Genomic DNA, 17,084 nt, shown 5'->3' on the forward strand with positions numbered 1-17,084 from the left:
AATAAATATTAGTTTACTATTTTCAATCAAAATACAGTGTTTAGGTATCTTTACATTGCATTTCTTTATTAATAACTGTCAATCATAAATGTTTATTACTGTCACTTACAGTTATTTCTCTTTATAATTAATAATACTTAAAGTTAGAATACATTATTGCTCAACAAAATTGGAAATTAGTCCATAAAAATCTTTGTTAGGAAATGCAGTTAAAAGAGTGTCTCAATCTAACATGAAACAATACATTACAATGTCCACAACATAAATTCTTCAACCTAATAAAACCCTCTCAAAAATATAACAATCAGGAAACTAACAGTTAAGTTGCAACCACTTCTCTCAGGCCATACATTCCTGCTTCACATACTCTCAACCCCATGGAAGTTGCATCCAAGCCTAGTTTAGTCCCCTTATCATCTGTGAAGTGAAGAATATGTTACCAGGCAATTGCCAAATGCCATTTCCTTATCAAGGGCTATATTTCCAATATAGCGTAACTATAACATATAGTTTGTGTTTGCTTATTAAAAACAAAACAACATAGTACAAATATTAGTTGGTCAATAATATAGGTAAAGCTCTACAAGTACTAAGGCAAATGTAAAACACCATGGACTAGATGGAACTATATCTTTTTATGCTAGCTGAGAAACTATTCTCATATAGTTTACATATTTCATAATCCCAAAGATAATCACATTTTCTCTTTTAGCCTAAAATCATCTTAATACTCAGTCAATATAGTGCATTAACAGAAATCTCATGGAGCTCTGAAATATATTAATGCACCCTGAACGAAATAATTTATGTTTTGGAGCCAGAAAAATTATTCTACAGAAATTATAATATATGTTCTGCACATTAGGCAACATTTGATACACTTGCAACCTTAACTATTTCTTAATTAAGTTTTTTTTATTTATTGATATATCCTGACAAGTTGATTGATGGACACGAATTGCAATCCCTCAACACAAGCACCACAGGCAGTATTCTAAACATCTCCCAATTATGTAACACACTGACATATTGGTCAAGATCAGATGTCACAGGTAAATACCTTTTTTACTCAGCACTGCTTACTGATTAAGAAAATAATTAGCTTGGTTTATGTAGAAACTCTGATGTTGTGCTTTTTGTAACACTACATTTCAATATATAATTATACATAGCAATTACACTGAAATAGTTACCTCTTCAGGAGAGAAATACCAACATAAACAAGGTCAAACACTTCTCAAAGGAATATTCATTTAGGTTAACCTTTACATCTATGGTCAGTAACCTTTTACCTCTTTCCCTGCCAATTTACAGCATGGGAGAGGGAAAAAAGAGATGCTTCAGACAAGAAAATTGTCTTATTAATTCATAGATGTTATTTTAATTGGTTAGGAGGAGTCATTGTCAAATGTGTTACACATCTGCATGGAATTTATACACAGCCATTGTTCCCAGAGCTGCATTCATTCCAATGAAGGGCACACAGGGTTATCAGGCAGAACTGTGTGAGACCAGGAAATAAATCTGCAGGAAGCAACTGAAATACTCAATGTAGCTGTCAGGCAAAGGGTTGCAAAGTGATGAAAGAAAAAACTGCACAACAACAACAACAATTATTTCTTTAGCAATGAGAATTATATACTATTAGGGAGATTGGCTAAAACATTTTCACTATAGCTCATCATTTGCCATCACAGTTGTATAAATAAAATGATGATATAATTGATTTCACATTAACAGAGCATTTTTAAAATAGAACATCTATTCAATCTACATTTTATAATACTACTTGACTAGCCCTTACAATCATGGGAGCTTGAAGTTTAAAATCACATGGTCATAGAAAGCTCTGTGATATCACAGATAATCCTCTTAGGTCATCACAAGACCCCACATATTGTTATGAAAAAGATGTCAAAGCATGCACTGTCCATGTCCAAAATCACAAGGGTAGATGGCAACAGATCAGAAATGCATCATCATTTATCACACTTTAGCATTATTTTTAATGATTACCTGCTTTTTGGTCAATGCATTAGTGTTCAGAATGCATAAAAATATGACTGCCATTTACAATTTTAACCAAGCACTTCTACACAATGCAAATGGATATGCAGTCCAACATTCTTCAAAGATATTTCCAGTGCAAAAGCGTCATATACTATAGTTTAGTAAAAAGATATTTTATTTTGCTATACATTTGATTTTTTCAAATTTCTTATAGTGAATTTTTTAAAAAAGAGTTTAAAAATATAAGATCAGAGTATCCAGAAGACAAGCTAAGAAAAGAGCAATTTTGCATTGATTTTCAGTTATAATTTTATTGTAAGTGAATCAAATAGAAAATGAGCATTTTAAAATGTATCCCTCTCAGGCCAAGCAGGTGCATCTTATGAAAATTAAAGTGTGTAACTAGTCTAAGACACTAGCAGCAATCAGCAATAGAATATTTTCTTGTAACTCCTAAACTGAGTTATGCTTAGGACTCAGATTACTGAACTTGTTTCAGAACATCCCTTGGCCCAGTACACTACCACATAATATTTCATTAATGTTTTAGTCTTTTTTTAAAAAGTCATGTTTGAGAATATTTTTTCCCCCTAAATATGACGCGTAATACAAAAATACAGCACACAGTACCGCCTAGTTTTATTGACAATGCTGGATAAAAGTGTGTGGGAGCTTATATTTTTAAAAATATAAAAACTAGTAAAACAGCTCTGATTATGACCAACTCAGTGATTTCTTTTAAGGTAATGGACAAGTCTGGAAGCAAGTAATTATAGAACAATAATATTTTGTATTTCTTTTTTAATTAAACGGCTGATTAGAAAAAGAGAAATGATCACAAAACCTCTCTCAGTTTGCATTAATGTAGGCCATACAAATATTAAACTCTAACGCCAGCCTAGCACTTGTTGTGAATGTTAAAGACTATGACAAACTAGAGTCAATAATGCATCCGATTTGAACCACAGGAGGCTGAATACCTTCTGTGAGCTGCAGTTATGACCTTACAAAACAACCTCTTTCCCAAAATTAATAAAAACCTGCAGTGAAGGCAAAATTGAAGCTATGTGGCTTTTTTTTCCTGGCAGTTCTTACCTTTTTGTTGTTCTCTTTAATATCTTGAGGATTCAAGGACTTGTAGTCACTGAGGGGGAAAATGGCACAGTGGGTATGTACAGTATTTGATAAAAGCAGCAGTTTTAAAACAAACTGAATCTAAAAATTTGACATACAATAATATCTTACAGTAACTATCAATTTCACAGCAATTCAATCAACAAAACTAATAGTGTGGAAAATAAAATAAATAAATAAATAAATAAACCCCAGCGATTTCATGTTTCATTGCCTGAAGCCTTCCATCTAAAAGAGAAGTTAAGGCAGGGACTAGAAGCTGGCCCTGACAACCAAATTTACCATGAGGTAATCCGTTGTCGTCAATGTACAAAGAGCTACGGGCTTATTTGTCTCATCTCATTTCAACACTAACACAATTTTCATAATCATCCTGAAGTCAGTTTTTTTTATATAAGATTAAGAAGAAGAAAAACGTATCATATGAAGGAGAGAAAGGATTGTTTTTGGATGGGAGAACAAGGGAGGTCATAAAGTTTGGCCATTTGTAAATTGCTTTTCCAACAAAGAATGGTGCCCTGTAGAAGAAAATTATGAAATAGATGAACATTTCAAGACCTAATAGTGAACAGTGGTTTTACTCTTCTGTACATTTAATTGTAGCACAGATATAAAATGTAAGTGTGATGGTATAAATGTTATGACTTACATTAAATCTGGCCTAAAGTGGTGTAATATTGCACAGAAAGATAAACCATTTCTCCATGATGTAGTAAAATTGGTGATTTTCACTCCTCTATAGTTTTTTGTAACTTCTTTGCACCATACTAGCAGTGACTGACTAGCATTTGGCTTTCTCCCCAAAACAGGACTTGATACTGGGCTTGGCTGGAAAAAAAGAAAAGAGAAAAACATAAAAGAATTTAATGGAAGACGAGAATTAACATTAATTGACCTAACTAGATGATCTGCATCCTTTGATGTCAGTTTAGGTCCTTCAAAGCTGTCAGTTTATAATGACTGTAACTTGCAAAAGACACAAATAGTCAGTTATTATCTTCAGTCTTAGCCCTTGGCACTTGCCTCTAAAGGATGTAGATATACAAAATTCTAAACTTATATATGAAATCAGGCAAAGAATTGTACCAATGGAAACACCATGTTCAAGTGCTTAAATACTTAAGGCATACTATGGCACAGTCTGGGTTATGTTATGCACCCTTAAAAAGATTTTCCAAAATGCAGTCATGTAAAAGCATCCCCACAAGCCCTTTCATTTTTAATGAAGACAACATTCTGACTGGATCAAAAGCAAAGCATATCAAGGTCAAAGTTTACCACAATTTGTGATCTACTATTGCAGCACAAAGATCAAAGTCCCTGTGTGTGACATACACTTAATACATTAATCTTGTATACATTCAAGTGTAAAGTTTGAAGCTGTATACCTCATGTTCAAATATTTTGTTACATAAAATGTAATGGCAGCAAGATATTTTAGTGTCATTTATGAAATATCACAGCAAAATGACTTCATTACAGCAATTTTCATTTGTTCTCCTATTTCCCTCTGTTTATTTGGAAAAAAGATTCAGAAGACAAATGCTGAAGCTGGATTAGCTCTGATTTAAGACAAACAACATTAGCTAATAATGTTTCTTTTCCGGTGAAACAGTTACAAGGAAATAACATCTGGGATGCAATAGAGAATTTCATTTCAAGTATTTTGAACTTATCAAAATGTCCTTAAGTTTCTTGAATTTAAAAAAGTAATTGCTAATTCTAGTTGATATTTTCAAGAAAAATACATTTCTCCATCAAAAAGACTTCTCAATTTAAAATGTTCTTGTGTATAATGAAAGGAGTTAAATGAAGTTAACAGGCATAAATCCAAAACTCCAGGACACTACTGAGAAAAACGGTTAAGCATATTAAAAAAAATATATAGTGTAATTAAAAAATTATACAGATACCAAAACATGCCATTTGCTCAGCTTAAGGCTCTGGGCCCTCCAAATTAAAGTAAAAAGGGAGCAAGTCATTCACTGTATCACAGCCACTTAAGTTTAACAAGTAAATCCTCTGTTCCTGCTGCCTGTTTGTGAAAGACCAATGATGCCCCCACTTGACTAAAGCATGTCAGTGCTAAACAATTCAAACTGTCAACCTCACAAAATCTGATTTATGTTTTTACTAATTGTGGGGAAGATAACTCACAGTACCTGTAATAGAAATACCATGCAGGTAATTTATCATTTTTATTACTTGTTAGACTAATAAATTGTTATATAAACAAACCCACCTCAGCATCGTATTATTCATATTATTATAGTGCACTATAGTTGCACTGCTCATTCAGAGTGCACAAAATCTGTATTTTAATTCAATTTTGTTTTAATGTTCAAATGTATCCATAGAATAACTGTTCACAAAGGGTGTTTCAATTCAGCTAACAGTTTAAATCAGGGTGAACTAACTGGAGCTCTTCCATTAATGATACGACAAATATTCTCTAGGTTAAATGCACTAACATCTCAACAAAGACTTACAAAATGAGAGAGGAAAAAGAGGTAATATCTGATCTAATGTCTAAACTTTGTAAATATCAACACCACGGGCCAGATTCTGATCTAATGAATATCACTGCCTAGAGTCTTCAGTGGAATAACTCCAGGGTCACTCTGATGTAAGAGAGATCAGATTCTGGGTTTAGGTCTCTCTCAAATATAAATGATAATTTATCACTTTGTTTTCTTCATCAGAGTCCCAAGATTTTGGCATTTGAGTACGAAAAAAATGCGTTTGAGGTCTAAACAGTTATACACCTAAGTAACGTGGATGATAAAATTACAGTAATAACACTAAATTGTATTTTAGCATTTTAAAACTCAGAAATACCTCTACCAAACCATACAATATTGACTTGCAGACAGGCCATTAGAAACTATTTATTATTGGATTGAACTATAAGGCCTTAATATTACATAGGTAAATTTCACAGATCTGATGACACGAATATGATTTTAACGTGGATAGTGATAGACAGCATTCAGCACTGTACACTTGTTGCTAAAACTCTCCACACTATAAAATGTTAAGTATTCCAGTCAACATCTAGAATCTTTTTGGTCAAATGATCTGAAAGAACACTGCATTTTAAGTACCTTAATTACAGATATTTAAAGTACACTGAATAATTAACTCATTAACTGTATTGTATTAGAATAGTTAGAGATGACTAAGCCTTTAAATCCATATTCCTTGTGGCCAAATCTAACATTTCAGCATATTCTTTACAAATTAATGTACTGTTATTGGATATAACATTTGAAATGATACATTCCTAGGAAAACTTTCATTAAACTGGAATCACTTGGGGTGGGAGGATTTTGAACTTAAATTTATGTTCTTGTTTCTAAAATGATTTCCCACCCCAGAATGTGTAAGACACTAGCATTGCATGCTGTAATTATATAGATTATTAGATGGAAACAAGATGAAGAAGAAATTCTATGCCATTCTTTTCTCTTATCCAGATTTAGCACCTTAAAATATTTTGGAGGAGGGTGAAGTGAATCCTGTGATGTATATATGTCTCTCTCACACAGTTCTCATCAGAGCTTTCAGTACTTGGTCGGTGATAAAGGCATTCAAATCAGTACATACTGGGGAAAATATGAACAGTAACTGAGTGATGAGCCTACACTATGAACTTACCTGGGAGAGGGGGGCAAGCTCATTTTAATTGTTTAAAAAACTCTGTCATGGAAAACATTTCCTTTAAATAAATAAATGCAATATCAGTAACAGTGGCACATCTCTGGCATGTACTTTGTTCTACAAGATTAACGGGAACACTACTGGTGGAGAAAACGAATACATAATGAGCTTTTTCCTGTTTAACTATACACTCTAACAAGCACTCACACACAATCAGTTCAAGTTCAAAACTCAAGCTCACTGTGCTTATTTTGGAAATACCTGTACAAAAGCACACACAGCCAAAACAGGTTGCTAGATTTGGTCATGCGTCTGCAGCTTGTTGAATCTAGTAAATACTTTGAGCTATGGCAGCAAAATCTTCAAATGTTGCTTTCTCAGATAGAGGAATGAGCAACAGTTTAATATTAGGTGGTGTCTTAACATTCCAAGGTATCAGAATAACTATTTTGGCCCAGAACCACAAAGGGACTTGGGCATTGCAGCGCTGAGCATCACAATGGCTAAGGTTTAGGCACCTTGAAAATCACTAGAATCCACAAACCCTTTGTTAGGTATCTAGGATCCCACTACAATGCATGGAGAAGAAACAGACGCTTGAGAATGGGATACAAAAAAGCTAGCACGTGAGGCAGGAAACAGCCTAAGATAGCCAACTGGAGATGCTGACAAGAGGTACATGTCTCAAGCCCCACCCCTCTCCTGGAGCGAGGTGCTTAAGTAAGTCCGTGCTGCTCTGTTTGCTATCCACAGCTGGGAACCCCCCTCTCGGAGGGGAGATGCCTTAGGCAAGAACGGTGGTGGCACACATCTAACTCCACACAAAACAGCCAGTGGAAGGAGGAGAAGGCAGCCCTGTAATTCGGGCACTTACGTAGAATGTTGGAGACCCTGGTTCAGTTCCCAACCTCTGCCTGTTGACAAGAAGAGATTTGAATGTGGGTTCCCCACCTCTCAGGTGAATGCCCTAACCCACTGGACTCTTTCTTTGGCCCAATTAATATTTAATAAAGTGGATCAGCTTCAAACAAGTGATTGAGAGAGACCCACAAGAGAACATTCCATAGTTCAGTGGTCAGGGGTATATCCAAAACCAGTGGGCTCAAGGCTGCAAAGGAAGTCTCTACCCCCTCCCCCAGTTTTGTGTGAAGTGAAGTGTGCTCATAGAACACCAGCTACCAGGGCCTGTAGGCAAGGCAGGCTGGGGAACACCTGTCTCCACCTGGTTTGAGGATCATGCTGGGTCTTAGGCATGAGACAGGCATCTGAGCACCTGCCTGAGGCAGCAATATGCATTTCCCCAGAGGTAGAAACTTAACTACCTATGGAATTTTTACAGCACAAATGTAGTTGCCAAGTGAGTTTAGGTACCTACAGAGTAAGGCAGCAGCCAACTGGGGGGTACTGTGGATTGCAGTGGAGCTTAAATCTGGGATTTAGGCACCTAACTCTGGTATTTAGATGTGTAAGACCCTTTGTGGATGTTGCCCTTTGCTCTAAGAAATGTGTCATAGGGTAAGCTGGCCCTTTAAGGGGATTGGGGCTTAGCCACACCTGTGCCAGGCTTAGCCTACCTTCCCAGGTGAAGGGAGTAAATCTGGGGATCACGTGATGGAAGGACGTGACTCAGAACCACTGGGAGATATAAAGGACAGCCTGGTGACAGTGAGGAAGACTCCAGCGAGAGCAGAGCTGGAAGTGAGTGTGCTATTAAGAATAAGAAGAACAGCCAGAAAGGGCCAGCGAGGAGCCCTAGGCTGAGTATCTCTCCAGAGCTCTTATGCAGAAGGCCTGGGAAAGGAGCCTGCGGGGAGCTTCTGTAAGCAGGGTAGTAGCCAGGAAACATGAAGGATTTGACACTAGATTGCTCTAACACAGTCAGCTCTCCCCACTTGGAAATTTCCCTGGTACAGGGATTCCCCAGGATACATATATAACAGCCTCTACGCTCCTGACATGAGGCTGTGCCTAGCGTGCATAGAGCTCTGACTATTCTTGGCTGCTGAACAGTCTCTTAGGAATTGTTGCAGCCATGGCTTTGGAGCTGTGCTCTGGCTCCGCTCCAGCTCCAGGCAAAAACCTGCAGCTCCACTGCTCTGGAGCTGCTCCGCGCTCCAGCTCCGGGCTCTGCTCCAAAGCCCTGGTTGCAGCCCTCCCATGTGTTAGAGGTCTCAAGGGGTGCCCTAGCTAACTCCAAGGGCTGAACCAGTTCATAGCAACCTCAGAATCCAAGAGCTACAAAGATGGAATGAAACTGCTTTTCATTCTCCACACTCCAGTACCCAGGCTGCCTGGGCACCTCCTGAAAAATACAGCTGAGAATCTGGGCCACAATTCAGGCCATTTTCTTCACTACAGTGGTAAGTCACCCAAGGAGTGGCCCAAGCAATTTTGTTGACCAGGGTGGAAAATGTCCTCCCACCCCTAAATAGTCAGGGGGGGTAGGGAGAGGGGGAGGGGTGAGTGGCACAGCAGTTTGGCATCCAGGATTGGCATCCAGGGTGACTGCCCTGCTCACCCACACCTAGAACCAGCCCTGAAGTCACCAAAATATTACTAAAATATCACCAGTAACTGCACACCGCACTATAGTAACTCTAGCTCAGGAACCAATCCATGCAACAAACCTCGATGCCAACTCTGCCCACATATTTCATAGACTCATAGACTCTAGGACTGGAAGGGACCTCGAGAGGTCATCGAGTCCAGTCCCCTGCCCTCATGGCAGGACCAAATACTGTCTAGACCATCCCTAATAGACATTTATCTAACCTACTCTTAAATATCTCCAGAGATGGAGATTCCACAACCTCCCTAGGCAATCTATTCCAGTGTTTAACTACCCTGACAGTTAGGAACTTTTTCCTAATGTCCAACCTAAATCTCCCTTGCTGCAGTTTAAGCCCATTGCTTCTTGTTCTATCATTGGAGGCTAAGGTGAACAAGTTTTCTCCCTCCTCCTGATGACACCCTTTTAGATACCTGAAAACTGCTATCATGTCCCCTCTCAGTCTTCTCTTTTCCAAACTAAACAAACCCAGTTCCTTCAGCCTTCCTTCATAGGTCATGTTCTCAAGACCTTTAATCATTCTCGTTGCTCTTCTCTGGACCCTCTCCAGTTTCTCCACATCTTTCTTGAAATGCGGTGCCCAGAACTGGACACAATACTCCAGTTGAGGCCTAACCAGTGCAGAGTAAAGCGGAAGAATGACTTCTCGTGTCTTGTTTACAACACACCTGTTAATGCAACCCAGAATCGCATTTGCCTTTTTTGCAACAGTATCACACTGTTGACTCATATTAAGCTTGTGGTCCACTATGACCCCTAGATCTCTTTCTGCCATACTCCTTCCTAGACAGTCTCTTCCCATTCTTTATGTGTGAAACTGATTGTTCCTTCCTAAGTGGAGCACTTTGCATTTATCTTTATTGAACTTCATCCTGTTTACCTCAGACCATTTCTCCAATTTGTCCAGATCATTTTGAATTTTGACCCTGTCCTCCAAAGCAGTTGCAATCCCTCCCAGTTTGCTATCGTACGCAAACTTAATAAGCGTACTTTCTATGCCAACATCTAAATCGTTGATGAAGATATTGAACAGAGCCGGTCCAAAACAGACCCCTGCGGAACCCCACTTGTTATACCTTTCCAGCAGGATTGGGAGCCATTAATAACTACTCTCTGAGTACGGTTATCCAGCCAGTTATGCACCCACCTATAGTAGCCCCATCTAAATTGTACTTTCCTAGTTTATCTATAAGAATATCATGCGAGACCGTATCAAATGCCTTACTAAAGTCTAGGTATACCACATCCACCGCTTCTCCCTTATCCACAAGGCTCGTTATCCTATCAAAGAATGCTATCAGATTAGTTTGACATGATTTGTTCTTTACAAATCCATGCTGGCTATTCCCTATCACCTTACCACCTTCCAAGTGTTTGCAGATGATCTCTTTAATTATCTGCTCCATTATCTTCCCTGGCACAGAAGTTAAACTAACTGGTCTGTAGTTTCCTGGGTTGTTTTTATTTCCCTTTTTATATATGGGCACTATATTTGCCCCCTTCCAGTCTTCTGGAATCTCCCCCGTCTCCCATGATTTCCCAAAGATAATAGCTAGAGGCTCAGATACCTCCTCTATTAACTCCTTGAGTATTCTAGGACGCATTTCATCAGGCCCTGGTGACTTGCAGGCATCTAACTTTTCTAAGTGATTTTTTACTTGCTCTTTTTTTATTTTAATCTTCTAAACCTACCCTCTTCCCGTAAGCATTCACTATACTAGACATTCCTTCAGACTTCTCAGTGAAGACCGAAACAAAGAAGTCATTAAGCATCTCTGCCATTTCCAAGTCTCCCGTTACTGTTTCCCCCTCCTCACTGAGCAGTGGGCCTATCCTGTCCTTGGTCTTCCTCTTGCTTCTAATGTATTGATAAAAAGTCTTCTTGTTTCCCTTTATTCCCATAGCTAGTTTGAGCTCATTTTGTGCTTTTGCCTTTCTAATCTTGCCACTGCATTCCTGTGTTATTTGCCTATATTCGTCCTTCGTAATCTAACCTAGTTTCCATTTTTTATATGGCTCCCTTTTATTTTGTAGGTCACGCAAGATCTCGTGGTTAAGCCAAGGTGGTCTTTTGCCACATTTTCTATCTTTCCTAGCCATCGGAATAGCTTGCTTTTGGGCCCTTAATAGCGTCCCTTTGAAAAACTGCCAACTCTCCTCAGTTGTTTTTCCCCCTCAGTCTTGATTCCCATGGGACCTTACCTATCAGCTCTCTGAGCTTACCAAAATCCGCCTTCCTGAAATCCATTGTCTCTATTTTGCTGTACTCCCTTCTACCCTTCCTTAGAATTGAAAACTCTATTATTTCATGATCACTTTCACCCAAGCTTTCTTCTACTTTCAAATTCTCAACGAGTTCTTCCCTATTTGTTAAAATCAAGTCTAGAACAGCTTCCCCCCCAGTAGCTTTTTCAACTTTCTGAAATAAAAAGTTGTCTGCAATGCAGTCCAGGAACTTATTGGATAGTCTATGCCTCGCGGTGTTATTTTCCCAACATATATCTGGATAGTTGAAGTCCCCCATCACCAGCGACCATCATATCTACACCAGCGACACCATCACAGGACCTAACCAGATCAGCCACACCATCACTGGTTCATTCACCTGCACGTCCACCAATGTAATATACGCCATCATATGCCAGCAATGCCCCTCTGCTATGTACATCGGCCAAACTGGACAGTCGCTACGGAAAAGGATAAACGGACACAAATCAGATATTAGGAATGGCAATATACAAAAACCCGTAGAGAACACTTCAACCTCCCTGGCACACTATAGCAGACCTTAGGGTGGCCATCCTGCAGCAAAAGAACTTCAGGACCAGACTTCAAAGAGAAACTGCTGAGCTTCAGTTCATCTGCAAATTTGATACCATCAGCTCAGGATTAAACAAAGACTGATTGGCTTGCCAATTACAGAACCAGTTTCTCCTCCCTTGGTTTTCACACCTCAACTGCTAGAATAGCGCCTCATCCTCCCTGATTGAACTACCTCATTATCTCTAGCTTGCCTGCATATATATACCTGCCCCTGGAAATTTCCACCACACGCGTCTGACGAAGTGGTATTCACCCACGAAAGCTCATGCTCCAAAATGTCTGTTAGTCTATAAGGTGCCACAGGACTCTTTGCTGCTTTTACAGATCCAGACTAACACGGCTACTCCTCTGATACAAAATATTACTGTTTGCAAATAAAACACAAAGGCTCTCCTCCTCTTTTTTGATCAAAGGGTCGTTCAGCTATTAGAGATTCTTACTGTACACAATCTGATATTTATTGTTACAACTTTGTAAAAAAATTTTTTTTGGGGTTCTTGCTATGTGACAATCCTAATAAAATCTGTCACCTTACACTTCATACAGCAGTAGTCAAAGAGGCCCAGCACACGCATGAACAAATCATGGTCAAATATTTTACAAAGTATCTTGTAATATCTGTGCTCTCATTTAACTTTCCATACTAGGGACAGAGAGAAACATGTCCCATCTCTTGCCCTTAAACAGATTATAGGGATTTACACAACTCAGCTGCTTCATAAGATTACTTTTACTTCCCACATGTGATTAATAGTAAATATAAAAGTAACTTCCAGATTTCTCCAGCATCAGACATTTAAACCTTACACCTTGCACACTCTGTTCTTCTGACTGTTATGTGCCTACAGCTATTATGGATATGAAACAAAATATATACTTTATCTTAAAAGGCTTAGTCATAAGCTTTTAATTGTTCTTCAAAAGAAGTGGTATTAAATAGATTTAATTTTATCTCAACCAAACTATACAATGTTCAATCATAACCGTAATATTCAGACATCTGCCCAATTTAACATGAGGCTGTGATGTTTGAAGCTGGACAGATTTGGAAGGTGAGCAGGGGGATGGAATCCTTAGGCCATGCCTAATGTTGGCTGTCAGTCACGTAAGTGAAATAATTTTCATTCTTATGGATTTTCAGTTGCCAATTAAATGTTTTTGGGGTCAGGAGGTTGGAGAGTGCTTTTTCAAAGCAAGCCTGGGAAAATACAGAGAAAGCAGAAATAGTATGTATATGCTAAGACTCTAGGATCTGATATAAACAACTCTTTGTATATAGCACAAACAGTACATCCTTGCAGTCGAGGACAGGGGGAAAAAAGGAACCATGTACGGCTGAGGATTCTACTCTCTTCCTCCATGGTCTTCAAAATGATATTGATCTGCAGGAGGGGAAGAAGGCATTGGTTTATAGTACTATACAGATTAGTGACATGTAGGGAAAATGGGACAGATGGTTAAGAAGGAATTTATTGCAAGGTATATCCCACCCTAATTTGGCCCTGATAAGTTGTTGTTGGGTTTTGTGTGCTTCCAGTGAGTTTTCACTCTTGTTGGGATCTAGAGGCAATGTACTTCTTCAAGACATAATGTGCATGCTGCTCAGAATTTAAACTATATGCTTTATACCCAAAAGACAATCCTCGATGATGACACAACATCAAGTAGAGCATATGACAAAACTAAACAACTGTTGTAACCTTCATTATCCACAACTCTTATTGGTTGTTACTCTCTTTTGCTGAGTCACATCTAAATATGCTGTACTGGGAGCGCTATACGGATGGGTGCTGTGCAAATAATAGTAATCTCAGGGCACAGGTGCTGAGAATCTTAAGCATACCAGCATCTGAAGATTAAGACTTCTCAGTTTACAGTGGAAAGGGGGTGGTGCCACACATGCATGAAGGCCTGACTTACTGGGTTGAGGCGTTGTTAGAACAGCCCTAGCCAGTCCCAGACTGGGTCTCGCCAGCAGTCCCCTCATTGGCTGATCAGTGCACGTGGTTCCAGGTAAAGTTTGGCAAGGCTTCATTCTTAGATTAGGGGTGGTTAATTTGGTTCAATACATCATTAATAAAACCACAGTCCACTCTGATCTGGATGCATCCATCTTTATTTTTAGCCAGGCACATGGAAATTTTGCTTTGTCAGATGCATGACATGCATCCTCCCACTACACCTTTTAAAACAGCTGGCTCTTTAAAAAGTTGCGACATGTGGCACTTACAGAGGTGGGGCTTGGGAGGGATTACATTTTACTGCATAAGGTGCAATTTGTCTTCAGAGGTTGGAATTACAGAAGGGCAAAAGGCCAGGACATTGATTCTGTGCATTAAAACAAAAGAGCTTCATATTTTACAGATGAAGGACCAAACTCACTAGCCCTGGTACAGGGAAATGGAACTTAAACACTGCATCCAGCAGGATTCAATCCAAGAGAGGGCAAGTACTGTTACTGTTGTTGCCTCACGTCATGGTACACCTCTACCTCGATATAATGCTGTCCTCGGGAGCCAAAAAATCTAACCGTGTTATAGTGAAACCGTGTTATATCGAACTTGTTATATCGAACTTGCTTTAATCCACTGCTTTACCGTGTTATATCCGAATTTGTGTTATATTGGGTTGCGTTATATTGAGGTAGAGGTGTATTTGACTGAGGATAGCTTTACTTTAGGGCTGGAGCTGCACTCCTCTTGGAAGACACTGCTAAAGGAAATGCTTTGAATTAGGGAATCTTTGCCTGCTGTGCCTACATCCCATCCAGCCAGCATTTCCCACCTCCCTACTGATGCTGTAGACACTTAAATCTACTTCGACCGTTTCTACTAGCAGCCCTCTCCTAGGATTTATGCAGGCCTACTCAGGTGTAGATCCCAGTGAATAGAGACCTCTGTTTTCCCCCTCCTCCATCTGCAATATTTCTTCCTTTACAACTATCTCCATATACCCGGTCATCATAGTTTCCCTCATTCAACTGAGAGATAGGGATTTGGTGTTTGCATTGCTTATTACCATTATGTTTAATTAGCACCACTCAACTCATCTGAAGATTTAGACAAACTATAACTAGGAATCCTAGTACAATGGGCTCCTGGTCCATGACTGACACTCCTAAGTGCTACGATAATACAAACAATAATAATAATGAAGTGACTGTCTGGCTACTGGACAGAATGGATTTTTTTTTCATTATAACAATGATGCCTAAGATCCAGGTACCAGCTTCAACCTGCTATTGCCGAGCCTTTTGCAAAGCCTCATGTTACGGCACCTACAAGCTGGAACATTCCTGACATAGCTCTGTGGGAACTTTTGCAGCCATTGCACCCCAGCTTGACAGACCTGAATGATGATTTTAGAAGACCAATGTGGATGAGCAAGTCAAGGAATCTAAGCACAAACTGGATAAGCTACAGGCAGGAGCAACATGCTAGAAAATGTCAGGTTTTGTTTTGCTAAAGAAAAGTGCACCTGGACATGAATGTAACTTGAGTGTTTTGGTCAACTTTCCCCAGCCATCTGGGGTCTGCCTTACATTACAGACTTGCACCTTTGGAGCAGGGCCACCTGAGTACCAAACAACCCCTACAGTGAATACACTAAGTTGGCACCACTTTCATAAGAGGTGCCAGATTTCATTTTTGTATCACTTCCTCTCAGGAAGGCTTCCCTTGCTTTCTTCTAAGTTTTGGGCAGGGGTTTTGTTGTAACTTCCTGAGGTGGCTTTTTTTTTTTTAAGTAAAAATATGCACAACTATCAAAACCTATCCTTCCCCACTGCATGATCAGACTTTGAATTCTAAACATTTTCATTATTGAAGGACAAATAACTATCACCTGAACTACAGGAATAACCGTATTAGCTGAGAGCAGGAGAAGGTGATGTCCATAAACCACTAAAGGTGGATGCTTAAAAGACTCAAACAGTGGGTTATCCACACACAAGTAGAACTACTTTACAGACAGCATAGCTAAGGATAAAGACACGGAAAGCTCCTTCTAAGAGGCTGTGTGGCTAAGTGGATAGAATCTGGCTCTACCACCTTAGACAGACAGGTTCTATGTACCTAGCTTGTGTAACCTCTTATAGCTGTGAATCATTCCTTAAAAATAAGGCTGGAAAGTGTATATAATTATTAACCAGTCAGTAGAAGTGAGTTTTAAACTCATGCCTCTTCTGGTTCCTAGTTATTTATAATTTGTAATATGCCAGCACCCACAGGGACTGTCAAGGATTGTCCTGCTCTCAGCAGATGGGAGAGCTCCTGCCCCATATGGTGCCAACCAGAGTGGGAAAATGGTCTCCTGTAGCCAGATCCTGAGAATTGGGGATGAGGAGAAGCATGGCCCAATCCACCATAACTGCTCCAGTAGGTTCCTCAGTGCATTGTATGCTGCTGCAGCAGAAATCACTGCATGTGCAGAGCTTCTGGCCTTCTGCCAGGGTGAGAATGTTCACAGTTTCCTGGCGTGTTACCAAAATTAAGCAACACAAGCCACAGATCTAGATGGGAATTAGCAATTTTCAAAGATTTATAATTCTGTTAAATCCAAACTAAACTAGCAAAATACACCTCCCTGACCTCACGGCTACTACCAACACCTTTCAAAGGCCTGCTGCAAACAATGGAAGTGTGAGAGCTCCTCAAAAGAGGTCAGAAGATTCTTTATAATGGAAAATGTTAACCAAACTTTAAAGTGGTCACTGCCAGCAACTCCTACAAGTAGTGACTTTTCATGGCACTGACTGAAGCTCCTAAGAAGATTCTACTTTTCTGTTACATGCACCCCACATCAGTTCCAAGAGGCATTTGTTTTTCATTTTGTCAGATAGCCCTAACACGCTGTATCACATACATTCCATTGTTCTGGAGAGTTCTGA

At 39.2% G+C, this 17,084-nt stretch overlaps 1 protein-coding gene across 8 annotated transcripts in view; it reads right to left on the minus strand.

Annotated features, from left to right (window-relative positions):
- Positions 1 to 17,084, minus strand: part of EHBP1 (EH domain binding protein 1) — a 321,196-nt gene that overhangs the window by 96,623 nt on the left and 207,489 nt on the right. For all 8 annotated transcript variants that reach the window (XM_030557932.1, XM_030557930.1, XM_030557937.1 and 5 more), the window contains 2 exons: positions 3,794 to 3,972; positions 3,106 to 3,154 (listed from right to left, as the gene is read on the minus strand). In XM_030557932.1, the coding sequence (XP_030413792.1) occupies positions 3,106 to 3,154; positions 3,794 to 3,972 (228 nt within the window). The remainder of the gene's footprint in view (positions 1 to 3,105; positions 3,155 to 3,793; positions 3,973 to 17,084) is intronic.

This window comes from Gopherus evgoodei, chromosome 3 (assembly GCF_007399415.2).
Source record: "Gopherus evgoodei ecotype Sinaloan lineage chromosome 3, rGopEvg1_v1.p, whole genome shotgun sequence".
NCBI lineage: Eukaryota > Metazoa > Chordata > Testudines > Testudinidae > Gopherus > Gopherus evgoodei.